Source organism: Mauremys mutica, chromosome 1, assembly GCF_020497125.1.
Source record: "Mauremys mutica isolate MM-2020 ecotype Southern chromosome 1, ASM2049712v1, whole genome shotgun sequence".
Classification (NCBI taxonomy): Eukaryota; Metazoa; Chordata; order Testudines; family Geoemydidae; genus Mauremys; species Mauremys mutica.
The window spans coordinates 228,842,365-228,863,071 of NC_059072.1; the positions used below are offsets into that span (position 1 = coordinate 228,842,365).

Sequence of the window (20,707 nt, forward strand, 5' to 3'; positions counted from 1 at the left end):
AAAAATAAAATGTTAAGCTTGTATGTTTGAATATTTCCCGAAAATGTATTTTGAATTGAATTGTGAAATTAATTTTACAGCTGAATATACAACTTGAAATTTGTACCATTGTTGATTGGTTACAGAAGTCCTCCAATCATAGAACAGACCCAATACAGCATAATTTAAATAACATGGCATGAATTTTTAATGTTCATGAACAGTTCATTGCAAACAATCTGCAGACCAAGAATTATTCACTGAAGAAATTAGTGATTAATTTCAAACAGAAACTCAAGAATTTCAGAAAAACATTTCTTGGAGAATTCTGATAGCAAAGAGGCAAAATTCATGAAATACATTTTTCATTACAAATTAGTCTCCCAGTTCTAATCAATCCAATACCTTGCTTAGGGCCTATACCAAAGTCCACTGAAGTCACTGAAGGCTTTCAATTGACTTCAATGAGATCAGGCCTTCAGATCAGTATTTAATCATTATGATGATGGGTGCTACAGAAAACCAATGGAAGATATTTCTCCCAAATGAACAGTCACATAGGATGTGAATGAAAAATATCAGCCATAAGGGAACAAATTCAATCAATGTCTCTTAAAAAAGATGAGGCTGGTCATCAAGAAAATTTCCTTTGTAGAAATATAGTTGTAATGATATGTTCGTCCATCGTTTTCGAAGAAGACCTTGACATCTAGCAGGTTGTGAGCTGTCCACAGTGCGTCCGCAGGTGGCTGATAAGGCCAATACAGGCACGAAATGTTCTGCCACATGTCGGGCAGACATGTGTGGGCACCACTGTTACAACATTTACAGCTCTGGCTTTACGGAGTGCTCGCTTCTCTTGTGCTATAGTTATCCTTCTGGCTTCAGATGTCTGGCAGCCTTGATGGATCAGCTTACGCCATGTTGATCGGTCTTGTGCCAGGGTTTCCCAGGAGGTGATGTCGATATCCAGGGACTTAAGAGAGGCTTTCAGCGTGTCTTTGTATCGCTTCTTTTGTCCCCCGTGCGATCGCTTTCCTTGAGACAGCTCACCATAAAAGAGCTGTTTGGGGATGCGGTGGTCTGGCATCCTTACAACATGGCCTGCCCAGCGTGTCTGGGCTTTCATAAGCAGAGTGTAAACTGACAGCAGGCCTGCTCTGGAGAGGACTTCTGTATCTGGCACCTTATCCTGCCACCGGATCCCCAGAAGTCTGCGGAGGCAAGTCATGTGGAAGTGGTTCAGTTGCCTAGCGAGCCTCCTGTATACAGTCCAAGTCTCACTGGCATACATCAGGGTACTTAGCACTACTGCTCGGTAGACTTTAAGCTTTGTAGCAAGGCTTATTCCACGGTGGTCCCACACGTTGGTCAACAGTCTGCCAAATGCAGAACTTGCCTTAGCGATTCTGCAGTTGACCTCGATGTCAATTGTCACTGCACGAGAAAGGGTGCTGCCAAGGTATGTAAATTGGTCCACTGCTTGCAGCTTTTGTCCCTTCACTATGATGGTGGGCTCTTGGTGTTGGGCTTTCGGAGCTGGCTGGTGCATCACTTTGGTTTTCTTGATGTTGATGAGGAGGCCGAAGTTATCGCATGCTGCTGCGAATTTATCCATGCTAGCTTGCATTTCCTGCTCTGATCCAGCATTCAGGGCACAATCGTCAGCAAAAAGAAGGTCTCTTAGCACAGTCTCCTTTATTTTGGTGACAGCCTGGAGTCTTCGCAGGTTGAACAGTTTCCCATCAGTCCTATATCTCAGGCTGATTCCCAAGGAACTGTTCTGAAAGGCGTCTGACAGCATAGCTGAAAACATTATGCTGAACAGGGTCGGTGCCAAAATACACCCCTGCTTGACGCCGTTTGTGACGGGAAAGGCCTCTGAAGCTTCTCCGTCATCCAGAACACGAGCCGTCATGCCGTCGTGGAACTGACATACCATCAGGATGAATCTGTCAGGGCACCCAAACTTCGACATGATGCGCCACAGACCTTCGCGACTGACAGTGTCAAAAGCCTTGGTAAGATCCACGAAGATGGTATACAGTTCACGATTCTGCTCTTGACACTTCTCTTGGAGCTGTCGAACTGCGAAGATCATGTCCACAGTGCCACGCTCTTTGCGGAAGCCGCACTGTGTCTCGGGTAGTAAACCCCATTCCAGGTGGTTAATCAGGCGATTCAGCAACACTCGTGCAAGGATCTTACCTGCGCTAGAAAGCAGTGATATTCCTCTATGATTATCACAGACTTTTCGATTTCCTTTCCTCTTGTAGAGGTGTACGATGGATGCATCTTTCAATTCCTGAGGAATGGACCCTTGATTCCAGAAGGACTGGAACAGCTGAGTGAGTTTGTCAACAAGCATTGCACCACCATCCTTATAGATTTCCGCTGGAATCGCATCAGATCCTGAGGCCTTGCCACTAGACAGCTGACTGATGGCCTGTAGGGTTTCAGTCTCTGATGGTGGAACGTCCAGGCTGTAATTAATATCCGCCTGGGGCATTCTGTCAATCGCCTCATTATTGATGGAAGATGGGCGGTTCAGTACGGATTGGAAATGCTCAGCCCAACGCTGTAGAATCAGAGTCTTCTCAGTAATGAGAGTTACACCATCTAAGTCCAGTAGAGGGGAACTCCCTGAAGGCCAAGGTCCGTACAAGGATCTAAGGGCTTCGTAGAACCGTTTGGCATCGTTTCTATCAGCAAACTTCTGGATTTCATCTGCTTTGGCACTCAACCAGGAGTCCTGCATCTTACGAAGCTTGCTCTGTACGGTCCTGCGAATGTTGTTGAAGGCATTTTTCTTAGCTGTTGACGACAGGTCGTTCTGATGAGCACGGTGAAGGCGGTGCTTTTCAGCAAGTAAAGCCTTGATCTCTTTGTCGTTTTCATCAAACCAGTCCTGCTGTTTCCTGTGTGAGGGTCCAAGAACCTTTAGTGCAGAAAAGTGCACAATATTTCGGAAGCGTTCCCAGTTCCTCTCAACGTTTTCCTCTAATTGCAGCTCTGAGAGTTGGTTGTCGAGATCTTCTACTAGTGAAGCTGCTGTGTTGGGGTTCCTCAGTTTACTGACGTTGATCTTTTTCATCACAGCTTTATTTCCCTGCGGACGTCTCTTTGGCTTGATGTGAAGGCTTAATTTAGAGATGATAAGTCTATGATCAGTCCAACAGTCAGCACTCGGCATGGCCTTAGTCACCCTTACATCCTGTCTGTCTTTCCTCCGCACGATGACATAATCAATGAGATGCCAGTGCTTGGAACGTGGGTGCATCCAGGATGTCTTTTTGCGAGTGGGCAGGCGGAAGATGGTATTGGTGATGATCAGATCATGAGCCGCACATGTCTTCAATAGTAGTAGGCCATTGCTGTTGCATTTGCCAATTCCATTTTTTCCAATGACGCCATCCCAGGCAGAGTGATCGGATCCTACTCTCGCGTTAAAATCACCAAGTAGAATCAGCCTGTCGGTGCACTTCACGGATGAGAGTAGGGCATCAAGATCTTCATAAAACTTGTCCTTTACTTCATCCGGATTCGTCATTGTGGGTGCATAAGCGCTGATTAGTATAACTCGCTTTCCTCTCGGTAGTGGAAGATGCAGTGTCATGAGTCGATCGTTCACGCCCTTGGGAAGACTGGCAAGTTTGCGGACAAGATGATTCTTAACCGCAAAGCCAACTCCAGATTCACGACGTTCGTCACTGCTATGTCCACACCAGAAGAATGTGTAACCACCTCCTGTTTCTGTGAGCTGACCTTCATTGGCTAGACGAGTTTCACACAGGGCCGCAATATCGATGTTAAATCTTGCGAGCTCTCTGGCGACCAGAGCTGTTCTTCTTTCTGGTCGATCTGCTGAGGGGTTGTCTTGAAGCGTGCGTACATTCCATGTACCAATAATGAGTGGTGTCATCTTGCGTTTTGTTGTTTGGAATTTTGTTATTCGACCGCATAAGATGGGATCCCCATCAGCCGCGGTAAGATGGCCAGGGTTCTATGAAGCAAACAATGTTTAGGGCACCTTTTCTAGCCCCTTCCTCTTACTACGGAGGTGAGCAGTGCAGTCCTAAAGAGGGCTGCTCAGTCACTCAGGTAGACGCTGAATCCAGCTGTTGCTTCGGTCAGCAAGAAGACGACCATTAGACCTGAGCCGCCTGTGTGCAGGTCCGCGGCTACAGCTCCCAGTGTATCCACACCTGCTGCTTCGTCGCTCGCCCATCGCCACAGGACTTTAAAGTTTACGGGAATTGGAGGGATGTCAAGACTTGCGCATGAATTGTAATGATATAGTGTTTTGTTCGCTAACATAGTTGTCTATTACCCACAAACTTCCTTGGCTTCCCAGGGTATGTCTACACTGCAATTCAAATCTTATAGCTAGTCCATACCTGCTGAATCAGTCTCAAAGGGCTCAGGCTAAGGGGCTCTTTAATTGCAGTGTAGACATTTGGGCTTGGGCTGGAGTCCAAGCTCTGGGACTCTCCCACATCACAGAGTCCCAGAGCTTGGGCTCCAATCTCAGCCTGCATGACTCCTCGGCAACTGAATAGCCCCTTATTCTGAGCCCCACAAGCCCAAGTCAGATACATTAATATGAAAAATCCAATAATAGTAAAATATTTAAAACTAGTCAGATTATTTCAATGGATCATTGTCCAATCTCCCTGTCTAATCTTGCAGTTTTTTACCCTAAGGCAGTAGTTGATCTCCTAAAGTTAATGAATGAATGAAAGGATCCTTTTTGTGCAGCATAGGGGATTTAAACTTTAGGAGATCAAATACTACAGTAATATAGTGTGTATATCTATCTATCTATCTATCTAATCTATATTTCATCCTCTGATTTTCCGACAGCACTAAAGAAGTACTTGAAGATACATATGGTGTATAACTGATATAGATATGGAGTATACCTGGTAAATGGTGAGCTATGCAAAACTAAAATCAAGAACTGTTAGTACATGGATTAAATCTTTTAAGGAATTACTGTATATGTATAGTACATCATTCAAATAAAAGCCTTGCTTACTCTGTTGACAGTATAACAGAATATCTAACTGTAATTAGGATTTAACAGATTGCTAATCTATAGCAAACGTTAAACTACTGACTAAACTACTTCATATTTTTCAGGAGCTAACTTTTCATTAGCCTGATGTGCTATGACTCACAGCCAAAATCCCATTTGATCTAAAAGACAAATCTCATACAGACATGGAATATTGATCCTGCAAGAGAAAGGACCCCTAGAACTCACAATATGATATCATATATATGACTTTGAGAAAAAGGGATAATGGCATTTTCATTTTTTATCCTGAAAATGTAGTGGTTTGAAAATAGACTTGAGGAGAGCAGTTTATCCAATGACAAACAATGCTACTATTACACTCATACTCCAAGATGAAATGGTGTATCAATGGGTGATCAGTCCACTGACACCAGAGTGAAGTACAACCTTATAATCCTGAAACCTAACAGTATCCTTTTGATGTTAATTGCAATTTAACAAAACTACTCCTTTTATACTCTATTATAATACTAATTAACATTAAACTGCCCTTTACTATAATTATATTTCTGCCACCTTCTTAGTGGCTCTTTACATTACACATTATTTAAATTAACATCTGCACCAATATCCTTCCCATACTATCAATATAGATAGCATTTTAATAAAACATCCACGATTTTTAAAAACACTCACTAAAAACCTTACTCAAACCAGTTATAACCAACCAGTTATAATGGTAACATAACCCTTGTTCATGTCCTTGCTAGCTCTTACTTTGCCATAACACTCCGTCTCCAGCTTATCTCTAACTTTCTCATACTAGCAACTTCCATTGCCCGTACTCCTCTACACTTAGGCCCCAAACCTAATTTCTACTAATTTCTTAACCCAAACCAACCTATAGGCTACAATAGGAGGAAGAGCTCTGGGCTAAGAAAACTCTGGTTGCTTCCCATCCGGAGCAATGAGCTAAGACCACATTGTCAAACAATCCAACTCACCCAACAGCAACTGCGTCACCTAGAGCTGGTGACAGGCAACATCACCCCTCAGAAAGAACACTTTGTGTCAATTCTCATTGCCCCGGCCTCTCTCAAACCACTCCCACCTGTAACCTACTAGTGGGAAAGGGAACAATATAATATTCAGTATTACCTTACTAATATGGATAAAATACTAGCACAGAGTTAGCACAAAGACAGTGATGGGTAAGATATAAGGACCCGGATATACAAGCAGATATGTACAGCAATGTGGCCAACTCCCATGATTTTATCACAAGTCTCACAATTTTGGATGTTTTTTCTTAAAGGCCCCGGCCCTGGAAGCAGGTGATTAAGTGAAAATCTCAGGTTTGGGTTTTTTTTAAAGAGTAAGTTTCTAGCCCTCAAGATTGATGAGAAAAGTTTGAAAATTTGATCCAAGTAAACCCAAATGGTTCAGAGACCAGGCCAAGAAAAACGAACAAGTTCATTATGTTTTTAAAATCTCTTCATTTTTAAGCCCATCTCATTATTTGGGGCCTGACTCATGACTGTTGGCTCTGTGGGGATGGCAACTGGTATTTGTATAATCTACTGGCAGTTTCCCTTGCTTTCTAAAATGGAGCCAACCTGCATGTTTTCTCATGTTTCCCAGAATTGCTGGATCCAGTTGTCACAGTCCAAGGCAACTGCACCTGTATTTCCCCTCAGTGGTCCAGTGAGGGCACCCACCCTCAGGCTTCCAGATCCCCAGCTGCTGCCTCTCTCGGGTGAAGACCCACATCTCACTCCTTTCTGAGCAGAGTATGTCCAGGCTCCACAGTTCCCTGCCTTCACGGTGTATTTCCCAGCACAGTCTGCCTAAACAGACCTGTGCACTTTCTCTTCAGAGACTGATAACAGAGGGATTGCTGCAGATATAAGTTATCACACAGCACTTCCTATGTAAGCCTACTTCATTCTCAAGGGAGAAGCACTACAGAGAAAACATATGAAAAACAATAAAAACCTATACACATGCCAATAAATTTACCAGGAACCCCAACATGGCCAGGCCCAGTCCTTCCAACCTTACCCTAAGGATTGGGGCCCTCCAGGAGCAGGGTCCTGTCTGTTTGCTGGATCAGGAAGAAGGGCCTGAGTCCATCTAAAACCAGGTTATTTTTCCAAAAGTTTTTTCTTTGTCTGTTGATCTCTGGAGAATCCAGTTTGAAATAATATGTGGATAGCTATCCGAGACAGACGGCTTCACAAGCTGATAACAAAGGTTAGTAGCATCCCCACTTCTTACTAGAGAAGGTACATACAATGGCACAGCAACACATACACAATTGCATTTTCAATATAATATACCCCAAAGGTATTAACCCTAATTCAACCAAGGTTATCTTAATTCCATAAGGTTTGTTCAAGATATGGTCAGTCTGTCACACCAGTTATTTTTTTATCTTTTTTTTCATGCAGCTTCATTTCTGAGATATGGAGATGGAATAAAAACTGAGGCTTATGGAAATATAGAACATCCTCTATTGTGTCAAAACATGAAATACAGACTGAAGCGTCCTATACTTCAGTTTCTCAGGATGTTCTGTCTAGTCTTCCTTAGTGGTTTATGGGACTTCATTTTGGTTCACGTATTGCTTATCAACCTAGTGACTGGACTGGAATGGTGCGGTAGGTTTTGCATTAATGGTGAAAAATTATTTTCCATCTCATTTTTCATTGTAATGCAGTTACTGTCTGTTGATACGCCATGCCAATGAATATAATGAGATTCCAATTATCACTCAAGCAATGCCATGAAATTAAATTTGAGTATGATTTCATTTGGTAGTTAAAATAATGTAACCCACCTATTTCTTCTCCAAGAAAAATAAATTGCCATCTCTGATTTTTCTTATGTCATTTCTTATCCTAGTTATATTTAAGTTTTTAGGACCTGGATACTTACTCTGCACCACTGTTTATTTGGTCTGGTTTTGTTTTCCTTCTGGCACCATGACTCCTCTGTCCTAAGCAATATGTTTAAATACAACTGGCAGAAGGCAGTCAGTTACTTCTGAAAGCATGCATGATACAGGGACAGGATTTTTTGCATCACTCATTTAGAATCAGCCTCACGGCTGCACCCTTTTACATTTCATCTCATTACTTCTGTGTTTATAGGGAGATCATTTCATGTGGTAGATGTAGCCATGGGTCACTGACAATTCAGTACAGACTTAACCATGGCCTATTAGAAAATCATGTACAGAGATGTGTATCTTGGCCTGCAACCAGTCAGCAGTATCCCATTAGCACATATTTCCATAACTAATCATCGGCCAATAATTTTTAATATTTTCAATCAAGAACAACTCTATGTGTACAAATTATTCACACGATATGCCAAAGAAAATAATTTTTTATTAAAATGACACTAGTTTTGATTGAAGCAATGTGGTGTGTGTGTGTGTGTGTGTGTGTGTGTGTGTGTGTGTGTGTGTGTGTAAAGGGGTATAAAATTGGGCTTTGCTAGGTAGCTACTAGTGTCAGGATCCTTAATTCACTTTAACGGTCTTATGATCAGAGAAGAGCAACCAACGGTGTCATTAAAAAGCTAATATTTTTTCAAGCAAAACTGTCTATGGGGTTTTGACAATAGCTGTGCTGCTTGCATAACAAACACTCATACTAGTCTTTAACATAATCAGACCAAGTACTCAGGGCCAATAGAAAGTTAGGAATATGACAAATGTATTCAGATCCTCCATATAGATCTGGACACTGTAGAACAGGGGAGTGAGAATAAAGGAGTCCATAGAGGGTGATGAGAGGGACCATGAACAAGCAAAAGAAAAGCGGGGAATTGTTTCAGGGGCTGAGGCAAATATCAGGAAAGCAACTAAGGCAGCTTAATAAAAGGAACCAAAAAGGGAAGAAGAAGAAGAAGAGAGCAAGGATGGGTGGGAAGAGTCTTTGTGGACATCAGATTGTAGCAGGAGGACACCAGTTTCTTTCGTTATGAAAGTGGCTGACATCCCAGTTTTAAGTACAGTAAAACCTGCCAAGAGTGATCACTCCCGGGAGTTAGCAAAACTGGTCACTTGTAAGAGGTGGTCACTCTTCAAAGGTTTGCACACCAGAGACAGATGGCGTTCCAGGGCTTCTGCAAATAGTCGCTTATGACAGGTGGTCTCGCTCTCTTCAGAGGGGTCTCTAAGGCAGGTTTTACTGTATTTGAAACCAGTGTTAATTTTTGTAATCAGGTTCATGTGGAGATGAATCTGGCAAAATTGCTAGATTCATGTATGAATCAATTACAGCTCAGGGATTCACCTTGTCCCTGTAGTATTGGATATATTTAAAAATACCTGTTGGTTCTGGCATGAGTCATATTATGTGTAAATAATCTCTCTACGATAGGTAGGCTAGCTATCAAAATGATAAAAAGCATTTTAAGTGTGCTCTACTTCAATGAGCATTTCTGCACTTTGTTATTCTCAGAGTGTACTTTTATTAATTCAGAAAGTTACTTCAAGCCCATATGGAGAGCTGTATGTTTTTAAAAAGTCATTGCATAGAACACTGAATTTGTATACAATTTTGCCTAAGGAGAACGGAATTATTTTTCTTGTGCCAGATAAAAAGCCCCTGAAATTTCCCCAGAGGAAACGGGAGCCTATGCTATCAAAGCTTGGCTTCCAAGGGAAAATGCCACCTGGACAATATTATCATGGTAGGATTTGGTATAACCACTGAGATCAGAAAGGAGTGTTCACAACATTCACTGCTTCTTATATAGCAAACAGTGGTGTTAGTCATAATAATGGCTCTCTCCTCCCACTCTCTGTTAATCTCCCATGACAAGACAATGCTGCTAGAGAAGTCAAAATCCTCTTAAATCCTAACATTAGATTATAAAATAAATTGAAGTAATCAAATGTAAGCACAGAGATTCATACCTTATTTTAGATCTGTGGAATATTCTCTATAGCACACTAGACTTTTCACATAGTATGTTCTGTTGGACTGGACATTATGATTTATGTACCACATGCCAAATTCTCAATTGGTGTAAACTGACATAGCTCCATTAAAGTAAATGGAGCTGCACCATTTTACACCAACTAAGCATCTGATCCCAAGATAATCTTGGAAAGTATATACCTAAACCAGCTGACTGCTGCACTACCAGCTTCTATAGTGGCCAAACTAAAGAGCTCTCAAAGGTTATTTCAATCCAGTGCTGAAGTAATGCCCAGTGAATGTTACACATGACCACCATTCACACACACACACACACACACACCCCATAGGGACATGCAGGAACAGAAGGAACTATGTCGCAGTGCAGCCTCTGACTTTGTTCCGAGCCACCAAGGCTCTAGTCACTTGAACCTCCTTCCTGCACCTAGAACCTTTGGCACAGTAGATGACACCAGTTCCACTGCCGAAGGAACTGCAGCTGCAGACAAAGGGTCTGGGTATGCTTCTAAAGTGTCTATTGAAAAAATAATATTTAAAGTAAAGTTCACCACCAGAGTAATGGATTTTATAATCTGACTGATATTGCCTTCTCTCCCTCGGGGACAAATTTTGAGTCTACCAGCTTTTTAGCTGTTGTGTATTTCTTCATATAGGACAAAGGACACAGGTACAAAGGAGATTGTTAAATGATTGCAGCTTCATTCATTGTGGCCACTGCATTTCCACTAGCACTGACTTGCCCACGTTGTAGTAGGAAATCCAAAATACTACAAGGCTAGAGACTGCTTTTGGCACTAAGTAGCCTGTATGTTGTAATCTTTATTATTCATAATTAGGCTTGGAAAGATTATGGGTAAATGTTGATTTCACTGTACACACACAAAGTGATGAAAAAATATTTCCATCTATAACAGACATTTACAGATAGGCAAAGGGGGGGAAATGCTGCTGGAGAACTTATTAGAGTTTGATTTAAGGCTATTTTTTATGTATATTTTGACCTGATTTTGACAATTAGTGTTTTAACAGATTTAAAGCATTAACTTTTTGAATCTCAGCTTTTACTATAAAAGAATAATTATTGTCTGTCCCCCATAAGTGCCCAGAACTGAAAATTTTAAATTGATTAAAAATGCTTAAACCCAGTAATGTTGTTCAACTAGTGAACATTTGAATAAATAAAATTAAAAAATTCTTAAAATAGTGATATTTTCCATTGAAATGATTTAAAACTGAATTCTGCCAGGCTTAGTCATAATCAGGGCTGGCTCTAGGCACCAATGCTCCAAGCATGTGCTTGGGGCGGCACTTTCCAAGGGATGGCACTCCGCCTCCTTGTTTTTGTTTTTGTTTTGCTTGGGGTGCAGAAAGCCGGGAGCTGGCCCTGAGCGGAGGTGAGCTGCGGCGGTGGGGGGTGGGGGTGGGGAGGGCCGCAGGAAGTAACCCGGGGGGGACGGGGGAGAGGAACCACTCCCCACACCAGCTCACCTCCACTCCACTGCCGCCTGCTCCCCCGAGCGCACTGCCACTCTCCTTCTCCCCCCTCCCTCCCAGGCTTGCCACGCGAACCAGCTGTTTTGCAGCAAGCCTGGGAGGGAGTGGGGGAAAGCGGAGCGGTGGCGGCGCGCTCAGGGAAGCAGGCGGAGCAGAGGTGAGCTACGGCGGTGGGGGGCACGGGGAGAGCCGCAGGAAGTAACCCTGGGGGGGAAGAGGAACTGCTCCCCCCCAGCTCACCTCCGCCTCCTTTCCCGAGTGTGCTGCTGCTCCGCTTCTCCCCCCTCGCTTCCTGGCTAGCCTGGGAGGGAGGGGTTGGAGGAGAAATGCGGCGTGCCCAGGGGAGGAGGCGGGGCCGGGGATTTGGGGAAGGGGTTGGAATGAGGTAGGGAAGGGGCAGAGTTGGGGTGGGACTGTGGGGGTGTGGGAAAAATTTTTTGCTTGGGGTGGCAAAAAACTTGGAGCCGGCCCTGGTCATAATATAGCCAAAACCAGAGCAGTTTCTCCGGCACTCAGCAGAATTGCCATGGTATGAAAGCGAAAAAGAACAAACAGGAAAGAAGAGGCAGTACAAAGAAAGAAGCCGTGGAATGAGAATTGATTGTGATTTGGATTGTGATCTCCTGATGTGCACTAGATAAAGCAACTGGCACCTGGGCTTGTATTCCAGATGGATTGCCATTCGTACGAATATAGAGCAGCTCTTTTGGATGGGCAAGCCAGTGATGGCTTTTGAATGTTGCAGCTAGCAATAGTAGATGTTTTTTACAGTATGGAAGGTATAGAGGTAGGGTTCTGTTGCATAAATAGAAAGGAATCAACGAGTCTGATTCCTCTCCATGCCACAGCGTTTCAGCAGCATTATTCCTTTTTACACCCCCTACACTGACACCATTTCCCTATTAGATTCTCTGCCCTTCTCCATAATAACATTTTACAGTTGGATCAAGGTCAGGGCATGAGACCATAAAGAGGCAATAGCCTAAATAGTTACATCACATCCATACATTGAAGACAAATAAACAAAACAGAGATAGCTAATCTGAAAATGGATGCCACTATTTTGAAATATTTTGAGTAGTTTCCTGGCCAGCTCCTCAATGGTATCTTATAACTGGAGCTAGGAGGATAGGGGAGAAAGAATGGTAAATAGTTAAAACAAATCTCTTCCCCTACAGTTCTTTCCAAGACAATTCCAAATAGCCCTTTACTAAATAACTCAGAAAACTCAAACATCTTCTCATATTTTTAAAGTGTGATGGTCTGCTTGATGATTTACTCTGGATGGAGAAGACTTCACCCAATCTCTTAGATCCTAGATTATGTGCATCACATTCTGCATCAAGTCGATATGGCTGAAATCACTTGGTAACATGAAGATGACAAAGAGGGGGGCTAGTGCAGCAAGGAAACCCATTTATTTAAGCAAAGGTCTTCAATCTCCTCTCACCCAAGTAAAATAAACCCACACTAGCTCGCTGTTACTAATAGTTTGAGCTAGCTGAGTAGTCAGAACTGTGCTGATGGCCTTTTTAAGGTTTCTAAACAGACCTATGTTCAGGGATTCCATTAGATCTTTTAACCCTTTTGTCATATAATACTATTATTCCTTATTATCTACTGTCTGTAGCAGAGGTGCCATCTTTCTAAGTTGACGGAGGGATGCTCAACCCCCACTCCGCCCCAGACCCGGCCCCCACTTCACCTCTTCCCCCACCGGCTGCTGCTTCCCACCCCCACCTCACCCCTCCCCATCTCTTTCTGCCCACCGTTCCTCCCTCTACCCCCAGCACCTCCTGCATGCTTCTGAATAGCTGATTGCGACAGGCAGGAGGTGCTGAGGGGGGGAGTGGGGGGAGCTGGTCAGCAGGGCTGCTGGTGGGTGCTGAACACCCCCTTTTTTTTCATGGGTGCTCCAGGGCTAAAGCGCCCATGGAGTCGGCACCTATGGTTTGTAGTGCCCAACGTGTGCTAGAGAAGACATGATCCACATCCCTAAGTACTTAAAATCTATACAGAGCATGACACAAAAAGCAAATGCAAAATATAACAAAATGTACTGTGGGAAACAGGCCATGGGAACAGAAGACAGGATTTTCAACAATGTCATATTGTGTTGGCCCAGATGCTGCAATGAGCTGTAGGAGGGTGGGCCTCTACTCAGAGATCTACCCACATGGAGCTCATTGCAGGATTAGAGCTTTAGAAAGGTATGACCACACAGCTTTAGGGGTTTACATTTTGTTGATTTATATTTTTATTTTGACTAGTTTTTGCTTTTCAGTTTATTTTTATTATATAAAATATACACAGTGAACTTTGGTATAGTGAAACTCCATTTGTAGGGAACGTGAATGAAAGTCCCTATTAGTTAAATGCATTCACAATGCAAAAGATTACAGTCCCAGTTATAGTGCACCTCTGTTTATGGTGAAGTTGTTCTGTGAATGTGACTTTATTGTAACTACAGATTGTAACTGTCAGAGGACCTTCCATGCCTGCAGAACAAAGGGCAGGATTTGCCCCTCAAAGCACACAACAAAACAAGCTGACTGTCTCTGTGGTGGAGCATCTCGCAGCATTCCTAAACACGTTTATGATGTTACCGGTGCAGTAGATGGGGAGGCCAGACACAATAGAAATGCCTAGCTTCTTATTTAGTGCATATTGGAAATCATTACACTTTTATTTTAGAGAAAATATGGTTTATGTTTAGTTCAGATTAACTTTCTCATAATTTTATGACATCTACAAATATATGATAGAGCAGCCTGAGATGTAACTTGTCAGTCATATTTGTAAGTGCTTTGAACACTCAAAGTCAAGTAAATGCTATATATTATTATTATGCAAGTGCTAAGTACTATGATTATGGTAGTGAAAATGGTGTAGCAATTACAACTATAACATCCTAATGCAATGGGACTAACTAACCATTGCATTTCTTCCATTTTATTCCAGTGTAACATCACTAAAATCAATTGAGTTATGGAATTATTTTTTAAATTGTTTCTAATTGGTAACTCTCAATTACCCTTCAAACATAGGTTCTGCTCACTATAAATGTTATTAATGTGTAAATTTCATGCTGTCGTGTTGTAGAAGCACCAGGTACAATATATGCTAATACTGTGCAATGCAGATGAGAAACAATACACTTTTCCTTAGCACAAAATATTACCAGTGTTTACTCTATTTCAAATTAACTTTCATTTAGGTTTGTGAATTTTACAAATATGATATGACAGCTTGAAATGTTACTTTTGCAGCATGGACAAATGTCAGGAAAATTATCCATCTGTGCTCAGAATGGCACCCAACTGCATTGTTGCCTCCAGTAAGATGGTGTCTGATGTCACTCAAATGAACAGAAGCATTCATTTCTTTCTTGAGATTAAATAAGTGGTATTTGTACATGACAGAATGTTTAATGTATGGTATATCACTCTATGAGTTCTGTTTTCACCCTGGCATACTGTTATTTTTCTCCCACTGTTAAGATATGCCAATTTCAAATTCTGCCAACTGAACTGTTACATTACCTACCAACCCATCCACATATTGTGGTGTTCCTATTGCAGAATTTCCATGGGAATTAAGCAAATTGAGTAGGCATAATTTTTTGTCCACAGCAAATCTACTTTCTCATTACACAGAACAATAATAATCAGTTATTAAAAATCTGTGCTTCCATAAGCTTAAGAATGCTGTCAGAAATATCCACACTGTGAAATATCTCACTCTCCTCCAGCCCTTACACATGAATAGCTCCTATTATAGCTAATAAGAATTTTGTTCAGGTCCACAAAGAGGAAACAGCTCATCAAGCAACTAGTTAAACACCTGAAAGAATGTAAACATTATATAAACCGAGCACTGCAAGAAAAGAATTCTGCAGGAATTCAGAAATTATGATTAATTTCTATAATAATTTTAATAGCATTTAGAGTGCTTTACATCTTCAGATCCCATTACAAGCGTTAAGCAATTAATCAAATAAAATGAGTGCTGTAGATTATTTGCTGCAGCCGATTTTTAAGCAATGCTTTTTTCACCTCTCCAGCATTCTGATTCCCTGCATGTGTCCCATTTCATAAGGTCACATCAAGTTATGTTGTGTCAAATAGCATTTATTAACTCAGCCTAAACTCAGTCAGCATGACATATACTACATTGCACTTTGTATCAAAAATGAAAAGCAATTCCACTGATTTTTAAATGCATGCAAAGGCCAGCAGATACCTGGGTGATTTTCATATTTATTGCATGCCAAGTTATTACATGGCAGGAACGACTCTACTTAAGATGCTCTCCAGCCATTTAAAATAACATTTCCCCTTTACTTTTAAAATTCACCCCACAAAGGATTGAAAGGGAATTACTGATGCACATCAATAGGGCACTAGACCCCTTCATTTTTCAGCATGGCTAGGAGATACTGCTGTACCACTTATATTCCAATTTGTGAAGAGTAAAAGTTCACCACAAAGACAGATTTTCCTTCTACTCTGCTGAGCTTATGTCTCATTAGAGTGTACACAAGGGGCAACGAAACTTAAAGATGTAAATTCTATGAGTGTGGCCATGGCAAGAAAGACATGGAAGCAAGGGGACTTAAGAACCAAAAAAGCGGGTTTACCTGATACTGTATAGCACTTTCCCAGTCTTAGAAATCCTCAGCAACTTGTTGTCCGTTGTAACATCATGGAAGTTTGCACCTTTCTCATTGGCAAAGAATAAATCAGGCTTCCAAATAGAGTCCAACATAGATGGATCCAAATCCAAGGAGTCATCAGGGTATTCACTGTAAGCCAGGCGTGAGTCATTCCACTGCTGTCTCAAAAAGATGTTCACTCTGTAGTCCTACGGAAATGCCATGCACAAAAGTCAATCTCTTGCAAAGGTGAGAGTTCAGTTTAACTTTCCTGATGCTCACAATGATTTTAGGTTCAGTGCGGTACCAATGATATAATAAACGTACATATTACTCTTCCCTTTGAATGAGAGAGCTATTATTTAAAAATAAGGCAGTGCAAGTGGCATACTGCACCAAACTCGTGCAACAGGTACATTTTCCAAATCAAAAACACTAGTCCCTTTTCAGCTGATGAAGATAATATCACCTACAGCCATAATATTAACTACAACCCTCTATGCAATACTGTGGATTAACATGAAGCTCAGAAATATCAAAGAATTACTAGCTGTACAGTTTTCAGTAATCACAATGTAAAATAAAAAGGTATGAAAATAATCCAAAGAGTAACTTAACTCAATCATTCACAATCTGTAAATCAACAGATTCCAGTGCTCCAGGAGATAGGTACTAAAAGCTTTTGATACGGTCTCCCACAATATTCTTGCTAGCAAGTTAAAGAAATATGGTGTGGATGAATGGACTATAAGGTAGATAGAAAGCTGGCTAGACTGTTGATCAACAGTAGTGATCAACGACTCGATGTCTAGATTGCAGCCGGTATCAAGCGGAGTGCCCCAGAGATCGGTCCTGGAGCCGGTTTTCTTCAACAGCTTCATTAATGATCTGGATGATGGGATGGGTTCCATGCTCAACAAATACAGGCCTGGCATCACTCACTTTGTTGCTGTAGTTATATATTTAACTGACATCAACCCCCCTACATTTAACTGCCCTGAGAATAGTTTATCAGAAATCCACATGCCATTCATCTTGAATATTTTAGTTTCAGAAATATTTAAGGATGTTAAAACTGATGATATTATCTGAAAGAAGAAATCTGTTAGTGAAAGGGACTCAAAATAATTCCATCTTCTGCGCAAAAATCCTTCATTTAGGATTTATTCTGCAGTAGCTAGCATATATGAAAATGGCAGCAATATGCTTCTGACTTGGAAAATGTATGAGTTGACATTTGTTTACTTAGGCCACTGAAGTGCACAGTCTAAAGAATGTATCATCACTGAAAAGTAAGATAATATTCTCCCTATGATTAGTGATGAAGTAAGTTATTAGCTAAATATGCAAACTCTGATGAATAAGCCCCTCCAAATTTGAGTTTCCCACTGTTCATTCATGAGGGCCGAGATGAAAAGTGTGTTGCTGAACTGACAAAACATTTCAAACAGCTCCAAGTATAGTGACTGATGAAGCTCCTGAAACCATAGGATGTTTCTGGATTTCATTGGGAGCATGTTTTTTTTTAATTTTGCCTGTGTGGATACGAGCCAAACATGAGTGTCAGAGAGTAAGAAGGGGCTGATATTGGGGAGCTGAGCTCAAGGAAAGTCAATTAGTAGAGGCACTGATAGAATTCTTCAAAGACAAGCCTGCATATATTTTTCACAGGCCATTTTTTTCTGTGCTATGGAGTTTCATATGGTTTATGATTAAACAAATATTTTGAGTCCTAAATTGCCAAAGCATCTTTGTATCACATACTGAGACAAACTCTAGGCATCTCCTTTACTCATTTTCTCGGCCTTAGAAATACAGTAATTATCTTGTAAACGTACATGGGACAATTTCCACTACAAAGATATGAAAATACTCGAACAAAATTACTACAGGAAAGAGGGGAAGTGCTGGCAGGGAAGAGGAGAGATAGCTTAGGACATAAAGTTAATATATTCAACTGTGTGAGTGGCTTTTAATTCCTCTGAAGTAGGACACATACTGAAGTTAAATGAAAGCAAAGGGATTTTTTATTTCCAGGACACTTCTATAATTGTTCACTTAAATCATTATAGTCTTTAAATTTCCTAAAAACCTATAAAAGAAATATGCTTTCATCAGATGCAGTACACACTAATTTAGATTAGAAGGAATGAACTGCCAAGTACTTTTTGTTAGAAGAGTTAGTATAGGATGATATACATTATACCAAAGCTGAATTTAAATACCAACAGCCTTAAATGATCCTTTACTGACACAGCTGGAAGGATAATATTCAGATAGATCATTCTGGTATATTTGGAAATATTCTTTCTCAGCACATTTTTGTGAGAAGCAGAATAGCATTATTATAGCCCCTCTTTGGCTCTAATTATTTTTGCTTCCCGTCTTGATAAAAAATAAAAATGAAACACAAACTTTAAAAGGTAGTCCTAGTTTTCTTTCTCTGCTGCCTCTTTGCCACAGGGTGAGCAGGAGGGTGCGGAACGCTAGGAGGACCGTAGGTTAAGTACAATGATACAGTATCTTGTCTAAAATTTTGTATTTCTCTGAGATTATGTTTTTTTGCTGATGCTATGAATATCATCCTGGAAAGCAGTCTTTTCCGAGAATGATATCACAATTTGGCATATCGGACAGCACATGAGTTATTTGGTAAATTCCTGAAGGCAGGAATGGGTGGAAGCTATTAAGCCACTCACAGAGGGCTGATTTACACCAGCTGAAGAACCGATTCATAAATTTTATCTAATTGCATTTGCTGGTCTCACAGAGAAATGAGGTCTGAACACAGGATTCGGAAACAAAGACTCCAAGTTCTAATCCCATCTGTGGCCCTGGGCAAGTCATTTAACTTGTTTACCTCGGTTCCCCACTATCAAGTGGGGTAACCACACCCACTTTTTCACAAAAGAGGGTTGATTATTAATTATTGTTATTATTATTATTATTATTTATTAGTTGATAGTCAAAAATTCTTTGAAGATTACGGGATCAACCCATGGATGCATCATGTTAATATTAGGCACAGCTCAGGAAATTGGCTGAGCGGAAAGGGTGGTAGAAGGTCCTGGGCCAGCTGGGAACCAAAATAGGCAGCAATGTAACTTAGAAGAGCTGCAGGACTGTACTAAATTACTCGGGCTGCAGACAGCTGCTGTGCTAGCTGTCAGAGTGCTGTGCATTCGGTAGGGCCTTTTTCCATCCCACCCTTCCCCCAACAGGGCTTTATTCACCCAAGGATGTGATTCAGGTGTCTGGGGGAATCAGCTGCCCCTCCCAGCCTAAGCAGCACAATGCATTTGCAAGAGGGGCAGAGAAGTATGCTATATAAATTCTAAATATTAATATTATCTGGCAGAGCGCTGTTGTAGGGCCCTGAATCAGCCAGGTGCTTGAGTATACAGACTTCTGTGAGACTACTCATATGCTTAATGTAACGCACATGCTTAAATACCTGGCTGAACCAGGGCCTAAGTGGCTAACTTGTAGTCCCATTTTTTATAGTGAAAAGATGATACTGTCCGTGCAGCCACAACAAAGTTCTATTGCACTTTACCGGTTGTAAAGAAAGGGCTAATTTATTTGCTGGAGTAAGTGGGTGGAATGCCACTGAAGCCAGCAGAGAATTTATCCCAAATGTCAACCAGCAATACAATATCCTTGCAATTAGGCATGTCTATAATTAACAATTAGTTTGTCAATCTATAAACTGCTCTTAGCTTCTCCAAGGGCAATAGCTAAAAACCCCTGGTCATTAGCTACAATGAACAACTGAATTCTCTGGCAGTGTTGCTCAACTTGAGATGGATTACTCCTCTATGATATTTAATCACTGCTATTGCGTGCTGAGGTTTTACTGATTCATTCTGCATGTGTAAAAGCATTCAAAATAGTTATGTCAGCTGACCGACTTCATCCCCGCTGTATCTCTGCTTTCTTCAGTGGAGTTACATGAAGGATGAGTTGGTCCCCTCTTCGTAACATAAGGCCTGATCCAAAGTGAAGACAATGAAAAAACTCCCATTAACATAAAAAGGCTTCGTATCAGGCCCTTTGTTATCTACCACTGTTCTGGCATAATGTACATCATCCTCACAGGGAAGAAAACAATTTCCTTTGGAATAAAAAAAAAAGTGATACCGTCCCATTTGTGTATTACAATTCAGAAGAATTAACAAGGCTGCATTTTGTCTCTATGGATCATTTCATAGAATTGAGAGTGAAAACTCACAGCAGAACTGCAAGTTGTGTTTTATAAACTGAATTTTTTTTAAATAAATATTTTTCATAAATGCATACCGCAAACTGTATTAATACCATTACAAATAAAAAAAACCCCAAAGCTAAGGAATTTCAGTAAATAAGGGTAGTAAATAAGTAAGGTGGAATTTTCAAAAGTCCTTAGCATTGATTTAACTCTGCTCCCACTGAAATCATCAATAAAACTCCCACTGATTTCAAAGGGAGTGGAGCTGGACTAATATGGAGGGTTTTTTTTAAGAAAAGCCCACCAACAAAATACCAAATTAACTTCAGTTTCCCACCAACCTTCATCATTAGTACAAAGGTATCAAACTATGCAGTCATTTCAAAACCACTGCTGGC

General features: G+C 41.1%; 1 protein-coding gene across 9 annotated transcripts in view; it reads right to left on the reverse strand.

Annotated features, from left to right (window-relative positions):
• Positions 1 to 20,707, reverse strand: part of GLRA2 (glycine receptor alpha 2) — a 137,700-nt gene that overhangs the window by 109,972 nt on the left and 7,021 nt on the right. For 5 of the 9 annotated variants that reach the window (XM_045007091.1, XM_045007086.1, XM_045007141.1 and 2 more), the window contains one exon: positions 16,088 to 16,311. In XM_045007091.1, coding sequence (XP_044863026.1) covers positions 16,088 to 16,311 — 224 coding nt within the window. Of the gene's footprint in view, positions 1 to 16,087; positions 16,312 to 20,009; positions 20,092 to 20,707 lie in introns of all 9 variants that reach the window. The other 4 variants (XM_045007117.1, XM_045007099.1, XM_045007126.1 and 1 more) reach the window with 1 other exon arrangement.